Source organism: Medicago truncatula, chromosome 1 (genome assembly GCF_003473485.1).
Source record: "Medicago truncatula cultivar Jemalong A17 chromosome 1, MtrunA17r5.0-ANR, whole genome shotgun sequence".
In the NCBI taxonomy this organism is placed as follows: domain Eukaryota; kingdom Viridiplantae; phylum Streptophyta; class Magnoliopsida; order Fabales; family Fabaceae; genus Medicago; species Medicago truncatula.
In genome coordinates, this window is record NC_053042.1 from 34,276,236 (window position 1) to 34,301,803 (window position 25,568).

A 25,568-nucleotide genomic window follows, 5' to 3' on the forward strand; every position below is an offset into this window, starting at 1 on the left:
GGTGCGCCGCATTAGCCGACTTACAGCAGTGTCGAAACTGGCTGGGCTAAGAGAGCGACATGTAACGCCCTCTTCACCTAAACTAAACTATGCAGTGCACATCACGTGACTCATTTCATCTCACTACTAAGTAAGAATTTTTTTTTTTTCAGCCCTTGTTTGTGTCCAAAAATACAAAAATGTCCCACTTTTGCAAAAAATTGCACAAATGTCCTACTTTTTCAGATTTTCTGGTACCTTGCAACCCCCACTTGCGGGGTACCTTTAAAATTTTTTTAAAAAATTTTAATTACCTCGCAAGTCAAATTGGCGTGGTATTTTATGATTTTTTTTTTTTAAAATTTTATTACCTTGCAACCCCCACTTGCGGGGTATTATTTAATTTTTTTAAATTTTTTTTAATACCCGCAAGTCAAATGACTTGTTTTTTTTTTTAAAATTTTTAAAATACCACTCTAAACAAAAAAATTAATAAGGAAAAAAAAATAATAAACAAAAAAAATACCACAATATCTACATGTATTATTTCATCTACTATAAATACTTCGTTTAATTTTTCAATTTATCATACCATTTTAACTTATATTAATAATGTAAATCTAGGCGTTGACAAAAAAGTAATTATAATAATAATCATAATATTTACAAAATTAAAAACATACGAAATACAATAAATATGAAATAAAGACTAGAGTTCTACTGATGTCTAATATTAATGCAATCTTTGCGGGAATGATCAGGCATCCTACAAACGCCGCATCTTCTCTCAGTTTCCACATCGTCCATTTCGGTCCTAATGCGAGTAATTGGTGGACGACCTTTCTTTGCCCTACGCATAGACTTGTCGGGAACCACCTTCAGTCCTTCATAATTAGGCCAATATGTCTGGTGGTGAACCACGTCGAAGTGGATGTTGTATACGGCGTATACACACTCATTCGTGAATTTGTTATCGACAAAAGTCTTGTAGTCATGACAAAAGCTAGAACATGCGGCAATGACATGTGAGCATGGTAGGTGTAACGCTCTGAATCGTCCACAATCACACCATTTATTTTGCAGGTCTACCTTGTATTCTCCCTTTGGTAATCCTTCTCTATGGTCGATGGTTTCATGAACGGAAAAGGTATACCGATCCCGATCAAACTGAGTGACATGATGACTGTTGGATTTAATCACCTCATTCCTCAGATATTTCATGCTGTTTTCTGAGAATGGCTCACCAGAATTTACCCTTGCCGCTGCCTCATGTCCTCTTTTAGCAAACAAGGCCGCCAACCTGTAATATGATGCTTTCACAATAGCTGTGATTGGGAGTCCTCGAATACCCTTATACACGTTGTTTTGTGACTCTACCAAGTTACTTGTCATATGGCCCCATCGTCGACCATCGTCATGTGATTGAGTCCACTTTTGTTTGGGAATATTGTCGACCCATGCTAAAGCCTTTCGGTCTGCAACAGCAATTTCAGAACGGTAATATTCGAATGTAGGGATGTTCATGGCGTAACCTGCATTGTTTGGGAAAAAGTTAGATGTGTCTTTTTAAACAAATAATATGTCGAATTTACGTGGAAAGAGATATGTTTTTAACCCATGCCTTCAACTTTCTTCTTAAGTTCCCCATCCTTGAATGATCTCATAAAATTTTGTGCAATGTGTCGGACACAATACACATGGCTTGTCGGAGCACCGTGCCATCCATTCTGTGGATCATCATACGCGCTCTTTATCGACACATGTCTATCAGAAATGAGGCATATGTTCTCCTGTGGGGTGACATGCTGCCTTAGATTCTTCAAAAAGAAACTCCAAGCCTCCTTGGTCTCGCCTTCCACGATTGCAAAAGCAATGGAAAATATCTTGTTGTTCCCATCTTGCGCAACAGCTAACAACAATGTTCCTTTGTATTTGCCATACAACCAAGTTGCGTCAATTTGGACAATGAGTTTGCAGAATTCGAAACCTAAGATGCACGGACGAAAGGCCCAAAAGAGACGCTTGAAGACGATCTCATTTACCACTTCTGTTGATGGGACTGTTTGAAAATCAATTATTGTTCCTGGCAAATCTTTTTCCATGACCATCAACCACTGTGGTAGTTCTTGATAAGACTCCTCCCAATTACCATAAATTGATTCAATCGCCTTATTCCTTGCTCTCCATGCCTTTCTGTATGAAACTGTGTAATTAAACTTCTCTCGGATGTGTGCAATTATAACCTTCACTGTAATTGAAGTATCCATATGTAGAAGTGACTTAACACTTTCACATATCACATTGTAACTAAGTTTGTGATGATCTTGCGTCATTTCTGTTGAGACACATGTATGATCATTCATATTGCCGATCTCCCATTTATCAGTTTTTTTCCTCCACGAGGCCCGCAATTTGAAACCACATTTTGTATCTTTACATTTGATGACATACCTTTCAGAATCTGATTTTTTCACAATATAATCCGTTGATTTCTTCATGTGATAAAATTTAATTGCAAGAATGCAATCATTTTTGTTATGGAATTGCATCCCCGGCGCAATACCTTGATCGACCGGAAGAGCCATTGAATGATAAAGTTCAGTTGAGTGGTCATCATTGACGTTGCGCATGGACCTTGGTGGATTGTAAGAAGCTCGGATTGGTAAAATTGGTAGTTGTGGCAGATCATCGTCTTCATCTTCGTCATCGTCTTCTTCGTTCTCATCACCGTTTTGTGCAGCAAGGAGCTCTTCATCATCATCATCTTCATCATCTTGAACTTCATCATTTCGTTGGTCTTGGAATTGGGAGGTGAATATATTGATTTCAGCGTTTAAAGTTTCGGGTTGTGTTGAACGGGATGGTGTTTGAGAGGGATGAGGTTGAGTTATTCTTTGTGATGGTTCGTACACATTTTGTGACCACTGTGACTGAAAAGGTTGCGATGAGGATGCACCATAAATGGATGACGTGTTGTAGTGTGGTTCGGACGATGACGGGTTGTAGTGTTGTGTGCTATATTGTTGTTGTGGTAGACTTTGGTGTTGACTAGAACTTGATGGGTAATTTAACTCAACATTAGATGTTGGATTCTTCATCTCAAACATAACATAAAGCTCTATATAGGACAAAGAACTGTGACTTTTATGTACGTTAAACATAAACTCGACATCGTCGTTATCAGTTATTCTTAACGCCTGGTAGTGAATTGTGGTAGTTCCAACAAACATGGGATTCCGACATATAATTTCAGACACAACCATGTTATCTCCGAGACATAACTTTTCCACTATTCTTTTTTGAGATGCAAGTAAGTACTAGCCATGCTCACTTTAAAACCTTTGGTATACTGACTTTGGAAAAAAATGCCGGATTCATTTTGTTTAACTTCTCCATTGTAGTACATAAAAATGTTTATATTTGGTGCCATTGAATGGTTTGATGTTAAGAAATGAGTAAGAGTATGAAGTAGAGTGGTGTGATACAATTATAACAGGTTCACCACTTTTATAAGCGTGGAAATTGTGTAAAAAATAAAACGGAATGCTTCCTCACGCGCCAGTTGTAGGGTACCACGCAGCTCCCACTTGCGGGGTAGCTAGCTCGCGCGCCAGCTGAGAGGGCACCACGCAGCTCCCACTTGCGGGGTAGGGCGTGCACGCGCCAGTTTAATTGGCCCTTCAGAGATAGCTGGTCGGTACAATTAAAGCATTTACCCTCCACGTGATTTAGCATGGTTTGGTCATTTCAGTCAAAAAATTTATGCAGAAAATAATGCATTTTTTGCATGCAATGGTCATTTCATGAGGCAATAGATGCAATAGTGTTGAATAGCATGCTTCTGCTTTTACATGCAATTGTCATTTCTACATTTATTTGAACACTGTTGGCATGCATGCATTGCAGTAGTAACACATGATTTCTTCACTTCAATTAAAATATCACACTACTATTTCAATTTCTTTACACATAGTTTAACATTATAAATACCACAACCTTATTCTTACTCTCCTCCCATATTCTTTTTATATCAATCCTTTTCTTCCTTACTCACTCACGTAACAAATCCTTTTCTTCCTTACTCACGCACGTAACAAATGGCATACTTGTGGTTGGAAAATAATCATAGATCTACGGAAGAACACATCAGAAGATGGGTATATATGAATATTAATTTGTTAATTTTACTTACATTTTTTAAATTACTTATTATATCTTCTCTTTTTATTTTTTGTTAGGATGCAGAGGGGGTACCTCTTGTCACTCGTACACGACAACACATAGTACCAAGTCCTTTTATTCAAGATTATCTACGTCAGGCTGGATTTTTTGAGGTTTCTCAAATAGGGCGTTACAAAATTGATAGGCACATTGTAACCACTCTTGTAGAAAGATGGCGGTCCGAAACCCATACTTTTCACTTTCGAACGGGTGAGTGTACTATCACTTTGGAAGACGTCTATATGTTACTCGGCTTACGTTTTGGAGGTTCAATTGTTACGGCTCCTCCAACTCTTCCGTGGAATCTTTGTGCTCATTTGTTGGGAATAACTCCTCCGGCACACAAAACTGATGGTTTTACTCTCTCCTTGTCGTGGTTAAAGGATAATCTGGTCGATAATAACTTCAATGAACAATCTCCTCCAGAGGTAAAAATACAACACACTAGGAGGTACCTACTATACCTCTTTGGAGGGTTCTTATTTCCAAATACAACTGGATTATTTATGCACACCTCTTGGTTGTATTTGTTAATGGATTTTAATGAAATAAGAAAATATAGTTGGGGATCGGCAGTTTTGGCTTACCTTTATCGTGGCTTGTGTGAGGCCTCACATCCAAATATAAAAGCACTAAATGGATGTCATTTCTTGTTACAAATTTGGGGATATTGTCAGTTGAGTTATATCGCTCCGAGAAATGATAACCCACTCCAGTGGCCGCTAGGATTAAAGTAAGCGTGGCCAATTTTTTTTTTTTATTAACCCACTCACATATTCTCGCTTCTTATTAATATTATTATTTGATAAATTAGCTACTAATTTCTTTATATCATTTGTTAGATGGACAGGTGTAGGTTCAAGATACTACGAGAATCCAAGCCATGATACTATATCTTACAGAAAAAAGTTTGATGACATACTACCACATGATGTAATATTTTAATTGATTTTTGAATTATGAGTTCATATATATATATATATATATTGTTAACCTTACACTACAACTTCTCTCTTGTGCCAGTTTAAATGGAGACCTTACAAGAAGGTTCCATACAACCAGCCTGAAGACTATTGGGAATGGACAGCAACAACCTTCCTTATATGTTTTGACAAAGTTGAATGGCATCCAACTGATAGGGTCAAGCTTCAATTTGGTTTGCCACAAGAAATACCCGGGGCCCCAAGAGACATGCGACAATTCCATACGGTGGACAAACGATTCAAGACGTGGTACCAATCAAACGGTTTTCGCTTTCCAGAAGAAATCTTACATTGGGACAACCGACAGAGTCATACTTTACCTCGCATGCGGCCAAGATCACTCACCCCAACTCATGCGTATATTGAGTGGTTGACAACCACATGCAACCCACGTCTAAGGATTTCAGTTGACACAAAACCATCAGATTCAGATCCAGACGAACAAGAAGAGCCGGAACATGAACCCGAAATTCACAACAACCAAACACCAATTCATGATGATTTTTGGGATCAAGAAATTTTTTCTCAACTACAAGATCATCAATCCCAACCACATACAACACAAAACATTCATGATTCTGTAATGTATGAATTTCTCGCCACCCCCCAACAAAATGTCATCCAACCACCACCATATACCTCCCCGAGAAATGCATATGAGCCCCATTATCAGTCAACTTACCAACAAAATTCAATGCCAAATTATGGTTACAATGACCCAAACCAAGCTAGCACATCCAACACCAACTACTTCTCCTATAATGACCCAAACCAAGCTGGACCGTCCAACACCAATTACCCCCCTACAACAGCCCACAATACCCAATGTACACCAACCAAAACTACAACCATCCACCAACACCAACAAACCTATTATCTCACTTCTCTCCGGCTTCGTTCAACGACAATGAACAATTTCTGGATATTGGATGGCAAACAAGGGAACACGATGTGTCGTTGTCATTGGGTTATGGTAGTCAAATACAATCAGCTACAGATAACAATGACGAAGACCAACATGACCCTCAAGTAAATCGCGAAAGAAATCGTCGAAGACGAGGGTGTGGGACGGCCGGGCATTTATAATAATTGTAGATATTATGATATTTAATTTGTTTATTATTTTTTTCCTTCTTTTTTGTTTATTATTTTTTTTGTATTTTTAAAAAAAAAATGGAACGCAAGTTACACTTGCGGGGTATTAAAAAAATTTTAAAAAAAATTTAAATATACCCCGCAAGTGGGGGTTGCAAGGTAGTAAAATTTTTTTAAAAAAAAAATCAAAAAATACCACGCCAATTTGACTTGCGGGGTAGTTAAAATTTTTTTAAAAAATTTTAAAGGTACCCCGCAAGTGGGGGTTGCAAGGTACCAGAAAAAGTAGGGCATTTTTGCAATTTTTTGCAAAAGTGAAACATTTTTGTATTTTTGGACACAAACAAGGGCAGAAAAAAAAAATTTCACTAAGTACTTACTACCCACATCAAAATGCAACAAACATTCATAATACTCCCTCCATCTAATATTATTATTATTATTTAATTACCACTTTTTTGGTTCACAATAAAGAATTTAATATGATTACGTGCACAATTGACATAGTATATTTTGATCATATTTTGTTTACTGGTATATAAATATATATGATAGCATGTAATAATATGTAATCAGATTTATCTTAATGAATTTTTTTATGGAGAATGTTAACTAGTGCCTTTGGAGCATCAATTAGAGTACTAAAATAAGTAACTTTGCAATAAACAATTGTGTAATCATTGCTAAGATAAAAGCAAAAGCTTGCATTTCCAAGACATAATTCCTACTAATAGATTCCTTAACCATTGTCTTTAGGCTCTGGTTATCAAAACTCATTTTTTAAAGGGAAATGTTAACTAGTACTATCTCCTGAACACTAGTTAAAGACCTTAAATGGTAACTTTATGAAAGTTAGTGTAATCAATGCATTGAAAATTGAAAAAATTAACATTTATTAATTTAGAATGCTTAAAGAGTGTTATGATGGTACTCGTTAATTAAACCATTTTTTAAATTATCAACTATATAATTTTTGTCAATTAATATATAAATAAAGATATTAAATATCGGAATTATGCATTGACATATACGAAACAGAGATAACTTGTTGCCAGAAGTATTTACAATTCACTTTTCACATTTTAAAACAAAATAGTTGTATTAGTATTATGGATAATAATGCATTCACATAGCAACATGAAGATGAGTTTATATCTAAGGACATACTTTTTTTTTCCCTGAATGAATGTTTACAATTTCGAACGGAGGAGTATAATACTATTATTCTTTTATTTTATGAAACCTATTTGAAACAAATAAATATTTTCAACATAACACTTACTATAATTTTGAGAACATATTGAAAATAGATGGTAGTCTCGTTTAATTTTCTAGGTTTAATTATAAAAGTAGTTGTACTTTACTACCCAAAAAACAAGTAGTTGTACTTAAAAATAATCATTGAAACTTGTTTCAAAGGAGTAAAAGAGGTTTTGCAAAAGCTTTCACACAAAAAGAAAGTGGTTATAGAAAATGAAATCAAAACTAATAAGAGTTTTTTACAAATGATATTATTATATATTCTATCAAAAGAAAAAGATTAGATATTATTTGATAGAATAGAATTGATTGAGTTTTATTTATATTTTCAAGTTTCAACAATCAAACTTCTTGTTTTTTTTTTGATAGTAGCCTAATGGCTAGAGAAATTCACCTCAAATGTGAATAAGTGGGCATTGTCCCTTAACAAGTGAGCTAAACTCATGGGGACACAATCAAACTTCTTCATTTAAAAAGAAAAGAGAAGTTTTATTCTTCTAAACCCTATTGACAATCAGGCCAACAATTGATTCTATCAATAATCGAACTAATTTTTAGTTATAGTGAACTTTGTTTGATTAGGAGGCGAGCATTAATTAATATTTATCTTATCTCTCAAATATAAAAGTAAAACGATTTTTTTTTTAGTGGTAAAAGCAAAACAATATTTTTTGAAATAGTAAAACAATATTGTTTACAATCAAATGATCCATTTTTAGAAGTGCCATTGGATAAAGTGATAAGCGCTATTTCTGGTAATCTAATAATACGACCATGTGATTGTGAACGACTGCTAAAGATTGCATGATGTGTGATTTTGATTTGATTTTGGCATTTCATCCTCCTCACATCCAGCTGTTCAACCATTTTTTTATTTCAAGTTTCACACAAAATCTTGTTACAATGTGATGAGATAGATAGGAGTAAGTCATCCTCATATATTTTTTTTAAGGAATCCTCATAAACAATATTATAATGCAATTTTACATTGCATAACTCAATAAGAGCAGTACCATACAGGAGCCTAATGAACTTTTATGAAACTTATATAGATAGGGTGACAAAAACTTTAAGCATGACCCCTAAAAAAACTTTCACCGTGAGTGAATTCAAACACTTCGCTACTGGGATAACATGAATTCAACTAGGGTTAGTTATAAGATGTATCTAGCTTTTAATTTTAATAGAGACTAAATTACATCGATTTTACACCGTTCAATAACGTTGGTCTCACGTATTCAAATAATGGACGTATATATGTTGAAAAGAATGTGTTAGTTCTCACCTTCTCTATAGGTGCAGTTCGAACCATGCCTAAGCTACTATAATGCCTCATTGATGGGCAACCCTACTCTCGGAGATCACCCAACAACCCCGGGCAATGACTGCATTTTAGTAACAACACTTGTAGTATGACCTTATATAGGATAAAAATCATACCTTAGTAATTGAACCTATGCATCAATTGCATCACGACTCACGAGTGTCTTCCCTAGCTACCACTTATTGAGTGCAAAAAAAAACATATTTGACAATTTTGTGAACATTAATGTGATAAATGCTGCCTTCTGGAAAAATGTTTCTTTCCTATGTTACAACTTATGAAAGTAATTTTACATTATATAAGCCAATACAATAAATAAAAGTTTTCCCCCTAACAATCTCAGCAATATCTAATAAAACTGATGTTTCTGGTTCTCAATATCTAATGACATTCATATTGAAGAATTCAAAGAATTAGAATCGACTTGAGGACTTGCTTGCTATCGCTAAGCGGAAAAAAAGAAAATAATGGCCTGTCAGGAGCAACTGAAACCTGGGAAGATCACGCGCAACCACAGCTGCCATCATATCGTTACAGAAAATCTAATGTTGTTCGTCATGGATTCTTTGTCTGCACAAGTAAACAGACACTTCAAATTTTCACATATCTAGTAAGGAGCAACATAATGAAACTAAAAATTTTCCTTTGTTTATGCAAAAACAGAAAGAAATGTAGTAGCAAAGTACATATGAATATGATTGTGTGAGAGTCACTCTCAAAATAATATGCTATTTTGAAAAATTAAGGTTCTGTTTTGTGTAGAAAAGATTTTCTGTTATGATTTTCTATTTTTACTTTTAATAAAAAACTATGACTTCACTTTAGATTTGTTTTTTGTTTTCAAATATTTGTACAAGAAAGTTTGTTTTTACTGTTTCCTTTACATATACATGAAAAACATAAAACAATCTGACAAAAATTCCCATTTTGTAATTAAAGGCGAAAATACTAAATAAAGCCAATCAAATTGTCACCAAAAAGGCATAAAATAAAAAATTCAGCAGGAATGAAATTACCTTGTTCAGGTATTTTTCCTGAATTTTCAATGCTTCTTTACATGCTTTTTTAGCATCAAGGCTTGAGGTTATGTCACCCAAGATCTGAAGAGATAGTTTCATGTGAGATACATGCAGAAACGCAATGCAAGAACATAACATATATGCACACGTATAAGTAAGGGATGGAAAGAAAGGGAGGACCTTGACAACATCATCCACACCCTTGGCCTCGGTTAAAATCCGCTTATTCTTGGTCTCAAGAACACTAGCAACAAGAAAGATGGCCAGTGCACTACATTCTTCTGTGCGGCCTGTCTTTACAATTTTTCTCTCAAACTTTCCATATTGCTGCAGAACTTTGTTATTTACTGCAGTTGTCGGAGCTTTTGTTTTAGCACCCTCTGGATCCTCGTACTTGGTAAAGATGTTTGGGTTGTATTCCATGCCCCACATCAACTGGAAACAATCTATATTATGTCTTAAAATGAGCTATAAATTTGAAATACTCTCTATCTCATCAAAAGAATCAGAAAACAGAAGCTCCTCAAAGCAAAAGTGACAATTTATGTTGTCATAGGAATAGATCCTTACCTCCCAAAGATACAAAGTATCTGCAAAAGAAAATTCTCTTCGGAAAAGAACCATCAGCATGCGAAACGCAAAAAGATACTCTCCACCATCTAAATCCTCTGCGAAATTAAAAGAGATAAAGGTTGGTTTCCTCCTCGTACATTTATACAGAAGAAAGCTTCTTCATGCCGAGACAGATTTGAAACAAGGTCTCAGGTAATGTCTCCCAATTAAGGGAGAGGTCCCCAAACAACTACAGACAACAAATATTAATAGCATGCAGTTGTGTGTATGTCCTTTTTCTGTTATCAAAAGCAACCTTGCAACAAGAATATATGATTGTCAAAAGAGACAAGTTGTTTCCGTAAACTTCCACCACTTCCATGGGGTATCAGCTTAGTGATCAGAGTTGACATTGTAACCTCAAGGGACGGAGTTGAAAACTCCTCAGAAACGGTTGTAAAATGACCATTAGTGTCACTTTAACTAGTTATAATTTCCCCCTTAAAAAAACACTTCCACCACGTGGAAGCATATGACTCTGATTGAAAATAAAGATTAGAAGAATCTGAACCATGAAACTATTACTCATGCATATTAGAAGTTTCAAAAACAAGCTTTACATACCAAGGTGATGATGAAGTTTGGGATCAACTGTTTTCATTATCTGTGAGAGTGTGCCCAACTGAGTTTGCACCCCCATTGAAGTTGCAGTGACCCTGAAGTTCTCTCTCTGTTATGGGACATAGGCAGGAATGTAAAAAGTAAAAACAACAGTTCGGTTTTACTTTACATTACAAAAGTGCCACCTTTTTACTTTGTTTTCTATTTTCAGATGTTTGCATAAGAAACGGTGAAAAGAATAAAATATTGTTGTTGTGGTGTTTCCTACACAAAACATCAAAAAACATGCAATAAAGGGAAAACAAAGTGGCATGCTAATTAAAGGTGAAAAAATAAACGAAAATAAAATATTTATTCTCCTATCAAACAAGGCCTCCCTCAGATGGAGATTAAACATTTTTCAGTCTTCAAATGAAAACAAAATTAAAGGCCTAATGTTATCAAACTGAACAGTAATTTTTTTCTGTTGATTAACATAATGTTCATCTTAGTGTGTTATCTAGCCTACCATCCTTCGCATCGCACGGTCAAAGCACCAAAAGCAATCTGCTTCATTCTCAATAAGAATAACCAAAGGTGAGCAAATATCATTCATTCCTGCAAATGAAATAATCCATTAAAAATATCTGAAATTTCTTAAGCTCTTGCACTTTAACATTAAAAAATTGAAAGGTATAGTCATCTACCTTGTACGTAACCAATATCATTGTCCAACCAAGCATAAATTGATAGAACATCCCAAAGTTTTGATTGATTAGCTTCAATTTCATAAAAGGCAAGTGCTCGGTCTGTTCGAACAACATCCAGACCTACAATGCAAAATAATCAATTGCCATTACAGATGCTTATTAAACCAAACATAATAAAAAAACAGGATTTTGTTAACGAGTGCCTTAAGGGCATCGGTTAAGGATTCCATAAAAGGAAAATTTGTCTTGAAGATACAAGTTTTGACTTTTGTGAATGTAATAATTACACCCATTTTTATACAGATTTACTTCTTTTAGTTTATTAACCAATGCTCTTAGGGCCCTCATTGGTGTTCTCCTAAAAAATATAATTGAGTATTTATGCAGTATCATATACTTACCAATCTGATGTAATAACTGCAGCCACTGCACAACTTTCTTATCTGAAGTCTTAATCTTTACCAAAGAAGGATCTATTGGCTGGCCATCATCACCGACGAGGGGTGTTGTAACAAATTTCCCACTACCAAGGACTGGGACTATCTTTTGACATTCAGCTTTCCACATATCATACTGCCCCCTGGATAATAATTTACATAAAGATTTCATGCTTTGTTTGTTTTCAATCAAAATAAAGATCAAAAAAAGGAGGAAAAAAAATGGGATTAACACCCTAAAAAATTTGTCCCACCAGATGCCTATTAGAAAAATCAGTAAAAGATTATTAGGAGGAAACATGGGAAGCTACCCAATATTATGCTCACATTCTTTGGGAGATCGAAATGTTAAAAGATATGTAAAGATCTTGATATTATGTTAGAGTACTTTAGACCATTGCTGTTAACTTCCCGATCAGAATTCTAAAAACCCACGATTTTGCGATTTTGCTCTGCCTTACCGATCTGGATCGTGAGTAGAATCCTGAACTATACAAAATCCCTTCGAAATCAGATTAGTTTCTTGTCTTAGACTTTCTTAGAGTATCTCTCACGACTAGTTTCCATATTTCTTTGTTATTATCATAATTTGTTTTGCTACTCAACTAGGAATTAGAATCTTGTCTAGAATAAATATAAGGGTTAGTGTTTACTCTTTTTACATAAAATCATAAGCATCAATCATATCAAACCATGATCATAATTGAAAGTCTTTATTCTTTCTTTTCCCTCTTTATCTGAAACCCTGTGTTAGATAATAAGTTATAAGCCTTTTGTAAAATTAATTGGGCTAAGGGATTATGGGTACTTTAGTATTTTATGTTTTACTATATATTCTCTATTGCAACCTCTTATTTTGACAAGCTATTGGTATTCTATGAAACCCTAGCCTACATTGTTGTTCCCATTCTCTATTTTGCGTTGTTATTATTAACACCCTATAACTTCAACACGAGAATTTATCTTGTGCATATAGCCATATACTATGAAGCACCAAGCATAAACTTGATAGGAAGCATGGCCATCCAAGAGGTAAAATTTTTAGTCTCGTATAATACAACGGTGCAGTAGTGGCAATGGTCACAATCGTAGAAATAGAAATAGGAAATAACCACAATGATTAGGACAAAATGGCAATGGCAACAGCAGGAAACAAGAGAATTTATCTTGTGCATATAGCCATATACTATGAACAGAAACATATTATTTTATTCCTCTTGTCCTTATGTTATAGGTTATAATCCTACAGAAACATATTTAATTGAAAATATACCTCCGGCGTTGCTTGATCTCATTCCGTTCTTCAGATGTACTGTTGGGATCATAACAACCAAGTAAGAACTCCCATACCTCCCCTTTGATTGAAGGATGGACACCCTACATAATGTATAGAAAGAAACACAGCATAAGCACAAATCAGAAGGAACAGAAACACTGTAGTAATAACACACACACACACACAAACACACACACACACACAGAGAGAGACACACGTATATGACAATGATTGATTGTAACTTTTACTGACATGTGTTGTCATAAAAACACACAGCACATCAAATGGTTATGATGAATCACATGATACACTGCCTCTTTCTCATAGAAAAATGTCTGATGCAAATGGAAGTTGGGAGTATCACTACACGCTACAAACTATTGAAAAAGAGTCACCATACAATTAAACGGTAGTTATCAGAATAATTATAAACCCACAAACATACAGAAAAACTCACAAACAGGCCAGCAATGCAATGATAAACGATATACGAGTAAAGAATATAAGTTACCCCTCGCTGTATTCGTCTCAGAACTTTTGCAATGTCCAAACGACCTTCTTCATTAAATGCTGAATTCCATCTTCTTGCACTTAAAGTCTTGCCAGACTGCGGAAATAAAAACAATGTATAAATCACAAGATAAATTTTAATCAAAACAGCAAAGAAAAAAATATAGAGAAATAAAACCACCAACTCGCTCAAGTATATATAATAACAATATTTGTGGGATTCATTTTGAGTTCTTAAAGAGTTACAACAGTAGACTAACAAGTTGGTAAGTGTTCTGAAATATGAAGGCTGTGTTTGGTAACACAAAAAAGCTAGCTTATAGCTTGTTGGATTAGCTTATAAGCTCGTTAGAAGAAAACGTGACGTGTTTGGTAACAAGCTTTTTTCATGAGCTTATAGCATTTTTTGAAAAGCTATTTCAAGTAGCTTTTTAGCTTATAGCTGGTAGCTTTTTATATTTTCTTCCAACTTTAACCTTATTAATTTAATTAATTATTTTTTTTAATTAAACAAGTATCCATGTTCATCTTTATAACCGCCCCATTTTTTCCCTTAAATAAAATGTCGTTTTTTTTAAGGAGCACTTTATATATATATATATAATATTTTTTATGGAAATGCTTTATATTTTGTTATAACTAACCTGTCGTACACCACACAAAAAATAACTAGCCTATTTTTTTTTTTAAAGGAAAAAATAACTAGTCTATTGTACGTTGTAAAATTTTATATATTCTACCTCACATTTTGTTTCCACATTTCTCTTATTTTTGGGACTCATTAAGCAGAGATCAAAATTGTTAGTGAATTTTTTTTTAGGATTAAAGGTCGAAGAATTTTTTTATGGAGACTAAGACCAAAAGTTTGAATATTTATAGGGACCAAAAACATATTTAACTATAATTAAAAATATTAAAAAATAAATACATTACAAAAAAAATGTGTGTGTCTATATGTATATTAAAAAAAAACATGTCCTTTTATGTCATTTTATATTTATCAGCCACTTCAACAGCTAATTTTACCAAACACATTATTTTTAATAAGCAAGCTTTTCAGCTATAAGCTATCAGCTACCAGCTATCAGCTAGCTTTTCAGCTATCAGCTAGCTTATAGCTTCTTTTTACCAAACAGAGCCGAAGTGTCATAGCAGGCCTACCAAAAAAGAGTTAAAAAACCTCCAATGAAGTTCGCAATTGGAGATACTCACAGCCAATGTTGTCAAATGGCTGGTTTAGCATAGCAAGATTTGAAAAATTTGTCATAGTTAGATGATACATCGTTTTAGTATAAACAGTCATCAAATAGCAGTTATAGTGGGAATGCAATAAAACGTGTTATCAAATCGCACTTCTAACAAACTGCTATTTTGTGCGATACGAGATTGACAATGTTGACCTTAGCATAAATTTTCAATCATGCAATAGCATACTATTTATTAGGGCATTGCTCGACACATCCAAAATTGAAATATGTCCGGCATTCGAATCCAGGATTTTTCACTTATTCACCTTAGAGGGTGAAACTTTGGCCACCAGACTACTTGACCAAAAAAATAACATATCCAAAAGGATACGGACACGGGACAGACACTGACACACCGGCACAACTGATAATTTGAAAAAATCACATAATTTAGTGTAACTGCAAGTGTCGACAACGGGACACGCCAAATCTGAGGAGTGTCCGTGCTTCATAGGTACAAACATACAATGAAACATTTGATATAGAAGTGCATTTGGGATAAAAACAAAAGCTTCACCCTTGGTTTAAAACGAGTTGTTGGAACATCGGCTTTGCATTCTGGTCGAATGGGGTAGAAATCATTCAACTCAGTAGTTCCAGAACGCTTCATAAGAACACTTAACAATCCAAAACAACCGATCATCTACTTCTCAACCCTCTTGAATTTCAACAATGTTGCTATTTGCTATAGACCCATCACGAACATTTTCTGCACATTGAAAACAAACCCAACAAAAAAAATTAAAATTTTATTTCGTGATAGGGAAAAAAATCAAAAGGGTCAATTTAATCGTTACCGATTATATCTGATCCTGCAAAGATTCTGAAGAATACCCAGTTGAGGAAACAGAAAGTACCTTTGCGATTTGAGAAATGGTGAATGGAAAATTTCGCAAGATTGTGAGGAAGAGAGAGAAGGGAATGAGTGTTGAATAGAATAATCCGCAAAATGGAACAATGATTGAGATTGTGATTGATGTTAGAACAGAACAAGAGACAACAATACTATGATGCTAATATAAGCTTTTTTCTGAACGGTTATTTGTCTTCATTTTCATCAATGTCCTATTTTGGAGGAAGGGTTAATTTCGTAAAATTAATAGATCAACTACACGATAAATATTAAATGACATACAAAGTATTCTTAATTTATAATAAAATTTATATGAATTAATATTTAAATATTTATAAATTTTATTTAAATTTATTATTTAATAGTACTATCTTTTTTATATTATTAATTGATTTTATTCGCTAAAATTTTATTTTATTTTTATTTTTATTTTATTTTATGTATATTATATATTTATTTTATCTAAAAAATAACTAATTAAAGAGAAATGAAGAAACCTCGGTGTAAAAACGAGAAGGAAGGAAAATTGCCGTGAGTTTAGCTTAGTTGGTAGAGATATTGCATTTTATATGTAGGGGTCGGGGTTCGAACCCCGGACACTCCACTTCTCCACAGTTAAATTGTGTGAGCTTTAGTCATTAGCCTATTTAACCAAAAAAAAAAAAAATAAGAAAGAGAAGGAACCGTAGTAAACTACAACGTGGTGATAGACAACAGTTGATGTGGTATGAGAGATGACAAACGATCAATGGTAAAAACGTGCAATGAATGAGGAAATGCAAGAGAAAGAAGCGAGGGATTCTTGGTGTTTGTTTCTTTTTTGTGATGTCAAATAACTTAATATAGATGTCAAATGTGATATTTCATATTTTGGCCCATTTAATACTTATTTGTTTTATTTTCAATTATAACTCATTCGGGTTTGCTTGGTGGTATTGACTTGAGATTAGGGAGTGTGCTCCTACTCAAGATCTCAAGTTCGATTTTCTCGATTTCAATTATAATATAAAGAGTAAAAATTGAAGAAAAATTTATAAGCTATAAGCTCAAATTCTAATCAAAATAATAGCATCTAAACTATAAGTTATAAGCTAGTGAATTAGTTATAAACTCGTTATAAAATTATTGTTATCAATAATGCGAGTTTATAAACTATAGGTTATAAACAAATGTTTTGCTTTTTTTTTTTGTAGAGGGAAATGTTTTGGTCTTAGACAATGACTATAATGACTATTGTTAGACTGGTGCTAGTCACACAAAAAAAAAAAACAAGTTACATTCAAATTTATTTAAAATTTTACAATAATATCAAAATTGCTCTCTTCATGTAAATTTCTAAAAATCCATCTTTTATGATCATTCTGAACCCTTACCCCCCTTCATCCACAAATCACCATAGATGTGCAACCAAGATCTGAATCAACATCTTTGTTATTGATATGTACTATATTCATAAAGGTTAGTGAATTTCATGAGTTTCATTTTCGATGAGTTTCTATTTGTTTATTGTTTGTTTTGGTATGAGATATGCTTGTCAATTTGATTTTAAGTGAGAGGTTAGTGTAAATTAAGTTTACGTGTATGTATATAAAAGGGGTTAGTGTAGTTTACGTATGTAGGTTAATGTAAATTCAAATTTACGTATGTTCAATTTAGGTTAGTGTAAATTCAGTTTACTTACTTTCAATCTAGGTTAATGTAAATTAAGTTTACTTATGTTCAATTTAGGTTAATGTAAATTCTGTTTACTTATGTTCAATCTAGGTTAATGTAAATTAAGTTTACTTATGTTCAATTTAGGTTAATGTAAATTTAGTTTACGTGTGTATATAGTATGTATATAAGAGGTTAGTGTAAATTCAGTTTACTTACGTTCAATCTAGGTTAATGTAAATTAAGTTTACTTACGTTCAATTTAGGTTATTTAGTTTACATATGTATATAGTATGTATATAAGAGGTTAGTGTAAATTCAGTTTACTTACGTTCAATCTAGGTTAATGTAAATTAAGTTTACTTATGTTCAATTTATGGGTATATTAGTCATTCTGGGGTGTAACTTGTTTTTTTTTGGGTGTGACTAGCACCAGTCCTATTGTTATTACAAAAAAAAAAAAAAAAAAACTATAATGACTAAAGGGAGACTATTTTTTATTTTTTTGGGTGTTAGGGTAGGAACCCCAAACGTTGCATATATCATGCATTGTCTTTACCAAGTGAGCTAAGCCCATAGGGACAAGAAAGGGGGACTATATATAGCCCCACATGTGTTTATAATCGTCAATACACTCCTACAAAATGAATATCCTGCAAAGAAATTGTGTAAATGATTTATTTCTTAGAGATACAAGATACAATCAATTTCAACGGTTAGGGTTTATTTTTTTGACGCAAGCAAACTCATGTATTTCATTCATAATAATAATTAATAATTAATGTTTTGAAAATTGGAATGATCATCCATACGAAAAAGGTTATGGGTTATTGATTTACTAATTGAAAGAGATAAAATCAGATAATTTGATCGTATGACGCGGTCTCTCTACAAAAACAGTATTTATATTAAATCGGATAGCTCAGTTTAAAAAAAATCTATAAAAACTAATTGTATATAATATATAATGTAATAAAAACATATTTTTTTGACAAAATAATAAAAACATATATTTTATACCTAAAGAATACATATCTTATCTAACTAAAAAATATTGAAAAATTGTTTTTGAATTCACAATTATAGACAGTAGTAATAAAAATATATTTTATATTTCATGAAAAAAAAATAATTTGTAATTAAGTATAATAAAAATTGTGTATCACCAAAAAAAGATTTTATTTGTAAAATCGTAAATATATTAAATCATAAAATGTTAAACTATCATGCTACTATATTATATTACTATGATGACCAGCCGTGGCTCTTAATCGTTGTACATGGCAGCAACCACATCTTTCTTCTTCTTCTAGAAGTTATGAATTCAATTAAAAGTTTATCTTAACAATGGTTTTTAGGGAAGAAGAAGGGTCTCCATGTATATTTTATTGGGTTTTTCTATCATGTGCAAATTTGCACATGATAACAAATTTAAAATAGTAACTTTGACTTGGAACTTGTGCATTTTATATTAAATATGTAGGTTTTTAATAATTAATTGTTGGTTTTCAATAAAAAGTTACTATTTTTAGTAGCCTTAACATGTGCAAGTTTTAACAGGTTAAACAAACCCTAATTTATTAGTGGTTTATAAATCATCATCTTAATTGTATTTTGAGATAGTTTTAATTGTGGGGGTGGCTTCACCTAGTTTTTTGCTTGATTTGGTGGATTGCTACTTGTATTTTCATCGATGGTTTTAATGCATGGATAGAATACTAACTATACTTTTTAAATTGATGGTTTTAGTGTCACTTGTACTTGTTGTCCCTAGAAGTAATAATTTTGTTTGATGTTTTTTTAAAAAAAAAACGTTATCAAGGATTTGAATGTGAATTTGAGTTGGGATTAAATTCATTTTTATAAAACTAGTTTGTATGGTGACGGATGCTTAAGTTTTATGAACACTTCTCTCAAAAAAAAAAAAAAGTTTTATGAACACTATATAAGATACATATCCAGTGGCGTTGTCAGGATCTAAACTTTTGAACGTTCTAATTTTTTATTATTGAATGTTTACTTCGTTGTTATATTAATTTACGGATGTATCGAAATTATGAATAAATTTACATGTGTCTATTTTATTAGTCGTTTTAGTCCCTAAATTTGTTTTTAAATAGTTAATTTAGTCTTCAAAAGTGTTTTTGTTGTTCAATTTAGTCCATAAAATTACAAGGACAGGGTCATTGGTAATATGTTTTGAATTTAGTTATAGGATTAAATATGTTTTTAGTCCATTTAAATATGTCAACTTTTCATTTTAGTTCCTCTAAAATTTTCAATCTTCACTTTTGGTCCCTCTTTTAAAGTAAACTCATATGTAGAAATCATATTTTTTAATACAATTTTCTAGAAAAATTCAAAATATTATAAGAATCACTCCAAAAAAAAATTAGAATTTATTGACAAAACATGAATTTAATATGAATTTTTATATGTTTTACCGTTAAAAATTCATATTTAATTTATGTTTTGTTAAAAAATTCTAATTTCTTTTAGGAAGTTTTTTAAAATATTTTACACATTTCTGCACAATTTCATTAAAAAATACAAAAATAAAATAAAAATAAGGACCAAAAGTAGTGATTGAAAATTTAATAGGGACTAAAAGTTGAAGGAAAATTTTAAAGGGACTAAAACGAAAAGTTGAAATAGCGACCAAAAACATATTAACCCTTAGATATATTTAAAACTCATAGTATTAGTGTCCCACACATCCAATGATTAAAATAGTTGTTTGTCTATCTAAAAACAAAAGAGAGTTGGTGCAAAGCTAGTATTTGAGGGGGTTCAGCTGCACGCCCTCGGTTGTAGGCTTGTAGTTGGCTCCGCCCATGCATATATCTATTCTTTAGACTGTGTGGACTAAGGAAACTCAAATGCCAGGCTGCTAAAGAAAGACCACAATGAAGTCAGACTTTTCAACGCTTATAATTTTCTGAGAATTCATTTTCATGGAGGATTTATGTTGATTCTAACACCATCATTTCGGCGTAGGAATTTTCAAATCATTGTCCATAATACTTTTTTTATCTGGGAATAAACCTAGGTAGCATGCAGGACAAATTTTTGAGGATGTAGAGGACCAATTATAGGACAACTCCTCTTCCAACCCATGTACCAAGTTCACGAACCATGGACCACACTCACTAGACCATCAATGATGAACCCCTTTAGCTTCTGCATCATAAGAGACATTTCTTTTACTCTTCCACAATCTATATCAACCTAAACATGTAGTATACCTATTAATTGAGTGTTACGTAGGAATTACTACTTGTAATTTTCAACCACCCACTTAAATGTCATGCACCAAAGGAGAAAGCAAGTCAATTAAGTTTGCATTTGTGTTTATACATTCTAAGAATATAGTAAGCGTCAGAAAGGGCAACACTTCAAGGTGTGAAATGGTTAATTCTCCATGCACTAAAGACTATAAAAGTGTAAAGTATGTACACATTTTATAAGCATACATTAAAAACACATGCAATTCGAAACATACCTAAATTAAATCTACAATGTGCATGATTCAATGTATTGGAGAATTTGTATCCACTATATTGGTGAGACAACCTTGTACCATTTAAAAGAAGCAAATTTTAATCCCAAAAACATTACTGGATTGTTCAGTTCGATCATCAATTACTTGTGTCATACTAATTAGAAGCAAAATAGTATATGTTATGACTACATCAGTGAGGTTGGTTCAAAAAATGAAACTGCTATACCTTCCACCTTGAGTATAGAACCAATTACAAATTTGGTTTTGAATTTGGTGTTGTTTGATTAAACAGCCGAGAATGTAAATCCTCATATAGATCATGCTATTTGAAATAAGTAAACCCTCATCATTATATTTAATTATATATATATATATATATATATATATATATATATATATATATATATATATATTTAAATAACTCAGCTTTGCTATGTCTAAGTTTTTTTTTTTGAGTGATTGTTATGTCTAAGTTTTTTTTTTTTTTGAGAGAATTGTTATGTCTAAGTTAGTGTCTTTATTTTTATAGTTTTTTTTTTTTTTTTTTACGCAAGCAAACTCATGGTGTTTCATTCCTAATAATCAATGTTTTAAAAATTGAATCGGTCATCGATCCGATCAAGTTATTAGATCATTGGTTTAATGGTCGAATTATTGGTCAAACCGCATCATTGAATTGGATAAAATCAGGTGACTTTTTCTTATGATTTGATTTCTCTAAAAAAAAAATTGTTATTGTATTAAAACGGATTGCTTGATTTCAAAAAATTAAAAATAAAAAAAAAACAAAAACTCATAACATGTATATAATATATTAGTAAATTCACAATTTTTTTAAGGGTGTAAATTCACAATTATAACACAAATTTATAAAGAGGAGTACTAAAAATATATTTTATATTTCACGGAAAAAATACATATTTATAATTAAGTATAATAAAAATTGTTATATCTCCAAAAAAAGAAAAATAATAATAACGTATTTGTAAAGTCATAAATACATTTATATCATAAAATGTTAAACTATCATGGTAGTTTTAGTAAAAAAAAAAAAACTATCATGCTAATAACCACACCTTTTTTCCTAAGAGAAATGGTGGGACTCAATTAAATATTTGTCTTAGCAATGGTTCATTAAGGAAGAATAGGGGGGTGTCAATGTATGTTCTATGAGTGGTTTATAGATCATCTTGATTGTATTTTAAGATAGTTTCTCGTTTTTTTGGAGGATTTATGTTGATTCTAACACCCTCATTTTGGCGTAGGAACTTCCAAAGCATTGTATAGCATATTTTTTTTCTTCCTTTGAGGATGTAGAGGACAAATTGTAGGACAACTCCTCTTACAACCCTAGACATATGGTTAAAAGGCCAAGCTAATAGCCACTTGAACCAATATTGTCTAGGAAATTTATTAGCAATACTTGTTTGGGATGATTCAACCAAATTTGATGGAGAGCTTGATATAGAGTAGGATCAATCTCTGAGCACTTCAATTGTCAAATGTCATTGGTTTCTCTGGCATGTGATTGTGACAGGAGGATTAAGAAGATAGTGTTCACACCTTTTTGAGGCAATATATTTAGGAATAATATACAAGTGGGTTTCAACCACCCATTTAAATGTCATGCACCGAAGGAGAAAGCAAGTCAATTAAGTTCGCATCTGTGTTTATACATTTTAAGAAAGATAGTCAGCCTGGAAAAGTGCAACACTTAATGGGGTGAAATGGTAAATTCTCTTCATGAACTAAAGGCTATAAAAGTGTAAAAGCATGTACACATTTTATAAGCATACATCTAAAACACATGCAATTTGAAACACACCTAAAGTAAATCTACAATGTGTATGATTCAATGTATTGGAGGATTTGTAGCTATCCTCTTCTTCATTTACATCTACTATAGGCGACACAATGGCGGTGAGATTATGCCGAATTGGCCAATAGTTGGTATGCTATTGTCGGTGTTGCGTCATCTGTCAAATTTCAATGACCATTTCACCTTAGTTTTGAAATGTCATGGAGGAACGTTTCGATTTGAAGGACCCTGATTCACAAACACAAGCTTTATCGCTACTGCTGATCCAATGAACGTTAACCACATCGCAAGCAAGAATTTTGGCAACTACGGGAGGGGGTCTAATAACTTCCAAGAAATTTTTGAATTTTTTGGAGGTGGTATTGTCAATTCTGATTCCCACGTATGGAAAGAGAAGAGGGCAATGTTTCATTCAATTCTCAAAAGGAAAAGCTTCAAGAACTTGTTCCAACAAACTAGTAAAAAAAAGCTGGAGAAATTCCTACTACCATTTATTAATGATGTATCTGAAGCAGGTTCTGAGGTGGACTTGCAAGATATCTTGAATAGGTTCACTTTTGACAGCATCTGCATTATTGTATTTGGATTTGATTCTAATTGGCTTCCAAATAAGATTAGTGATCTTAGAGAAATTTCATATCAAAAATCTCTTATTGTGATAGAGGAAGTGCTATTCTACAGGAACTTCATTCCTAGTGTCTTATGGAAGCTGCAGAAATGGTTTCTTGTTGGTCAAGAAAAGAAGTACAAGGTAGCTGAAGAAAATCTTGACCGATTCTTGTATGAAAGTGTAACATTTGCCAAACGCGAAGAGAAAAGCAAGTGCAGCAGCAGTGAAGAAATGGATGAATCTTATTTCAACTTTGTAAAAGCACTGATGAAGGAAGGTTCTGGAAATGAGGGAGTGAGTGAGAAGTATCTTAGAGACAATGCACTCTCTCTTTTGTTAGCAGGTAATGGCACACTTAGTTCAAGTCTCAGTTGGTTTTTCTGGCTTGTTTCAACTCATCCTATTGTGGAAGCCAAAATTATTCAAGAGATCAAAGATAATTGTGTATCAAAACATGAGAATTGGATAACTTCAATGGTGGAAAGCCTTGATAAGCTAGTCTACCTCCATGGAGCTATATGTGAATCCATGAGGTTGTATCCTACTGTACCTTTTGAGCTTATCAGTGCAATCAAATCTGATATACTACCTAGTGGAGAGAATGTTAGTCCAAATACCAAGTTAATTTACTCTTTGTATGCTATGGGAAGGATGGAAAAAATATGGGGAGAAGATTGCATGGAATTTAAGCCTGAGAGATGGGTATCAGAGAGAGGACACATTATACATGTACCATCTTACAAGTTCATAGCTTTCAATACAGGACCTAGAAGTTGTATGGGTAAAGATCTTAGTTTCGTTCAAATGAAGATGGTTGCAGCTGCCTTGTTATGGAAGTTTCACATACAGGTCGTGGAAGGTCACCCTGTAACCCCTAGGGCTTCTGTTGTCCTTTGAATGAAACATGGCTTGAACGTCAAGGTTACTAAAAGATGCATTTGACATTGTTGCTCTCTATGTCTTGGTCGAATATTCTTATGGTCTAGTGATATTATATTATATGGTATTTTATATTATATAAACTTTATTTTAAAAAAGCATGTTTCAATGTAATAAACTGATTTAGGGTGAACGGTTGATATATATTTTTTTATTTTTAAGTTATAGGAGATGACCTCTCCAAGCTAAATAATACATCAGAGATATTTTTAAACTTTTTGTTTTTCCTTGTTATATGAATATGTTTCTCCTCTTTTTTGTTCTTTGAAGCAACTGTTAATCCTCTTTGCATATAAGTTATGATATTTCTTTGCTAAAAAAAAAGTTATGATATTTCTGATTGTTTCTGCAATGAAACAAAGGAATTCAAATCAATCAATGTTGATCTCTTTTAAATTATTGTTTGCACCAATGTTTTAAAATTGACCCGGATGCCGAACTGGCAAAATCCATCCCTGATTGTATTTGCATTTCAATTTGAAATTCAAATATGTTGGAATGAGATTATAAACTGTGAATTCAAATTTGACCAACAAAGAAGAGATGTGTGTGCCGAACCATCCTTGATTCGCCCCAAAGGACTAATAGTATGTGTTGATGTTTAGTTATTAGTTGGTGTTGTACAACATAACATTCTAAACCAATCTAAGGAGTTAAGACAAAAACTTTCAGAGAGGACCAATTGAATTTAAACATTCAAACCTTGTTCTATGAAATTGGCATAAACTTGAAGAATCATTTTTTATGCATCTACTTCTGAAGCTTAGAAAAGCAAGAAAGGGGTCCTACAAATAGTCCCACATTGTCACAAAAATCTAGTACGGTTGAGTTTATAATCGTCAAGATGCCTTCAAGATACATTCATGACAATGGAAATTGCATGAACCACTGTAGTTTATGAAATTCTCCTTTTGTTGGGATTTTTCATCAATATATCTTAAAAGCAAATTAGTGTCATTTTCATAGTCTATAACGCATT

At 32.8% G+C, this 25,568-nt stretch overlaps 2 protein-coding genes and 1 pseudogene across 4 annotated transcripts; 1 reads left to right on the plus strand and 2 right to left on the minus strand.

Moving 5' to 3' along the window:
* Positions 1 to 696: 696 nt before the first annotated feature.
* LOC112419467 (uncharacterized) lies at positions 697 to 3,242 on the minus strand. Its single transcript, XM_024777192.2, has 2 exons — positions 1,595 to 3,242; positions 697 to 1,511 (listed from the first exon to the last, which is right to left on the minus strand). Exons 1-2 carry the CDS (start codon positions 3,240 to 3,242, stop codon positions 697 to 699), a joined length of 2,463 nt encoding a protein of 820 aa, XP_024632960.2.
* Positions 3,243 to 9,090: 5,848 nt separating this feature from the next.
* On the minus strand, positions 9,091 to 16,275 carry LOC25484234 (rab GTPase-activating protein 22). Of its 3 annotated transcripts, none has more exons than XM_013613003.3 (12): positions 16,011 to 16,271; positions 15,731 to 15,922; positions 13,968 to 14,063; positions 13,454 to 13,557; positions 12,145 to 12,323; positions 11,741 to 11,863; positions 11,563 to 11,651; positions 11,058 to 11,163; positions 10,452 to 10,549; positions 10,062 to 10,316; positions 9,879 to 9,962; positions 9,091 to 9,432 (listed from the first exon to the last, which is right to left on the minus strand). In XM_013613003.3, exons 2-12 carry the CDS (start codon positions 15,854 to 15,856, stop codon positions 9,418 to 9,420), a joined length of 1,275 nt encoding a protein of 424 aa, XP_013468457.1. In that variant the 5' UTR covers positions 15,857 to 15,922; positions 16,011 to 16,271; the 3' UTR covers positions 9,091 to 9,417. The 3 variants fall into 3 exon arrangements, with proteins under 3 accessions (XP_013468457.1, XP_024635316.1, XP_024635323.1); XM_024779548.2 differs by having other exon boundaries at positions 16,071 to 16,270; XM_024779555.2 differs by lacking the exons at positions 9,091 to 9,432; positions 9,879 to 9,962 and having other exon boundaries at positions 10,186 to 10,327; positions 16,071 to 16,275.
* Positions 16,276 to 23,062: 6,787 nt separating this feature from the next.
* On the plus strand, positions 23,063 to 24,592 carry LOC112418607 (alkane hydroxylase MAH1-like; annotated as a pseudogene).
* Positions 24,593 to 25,568: the final 976 nt, after the last annotated feature.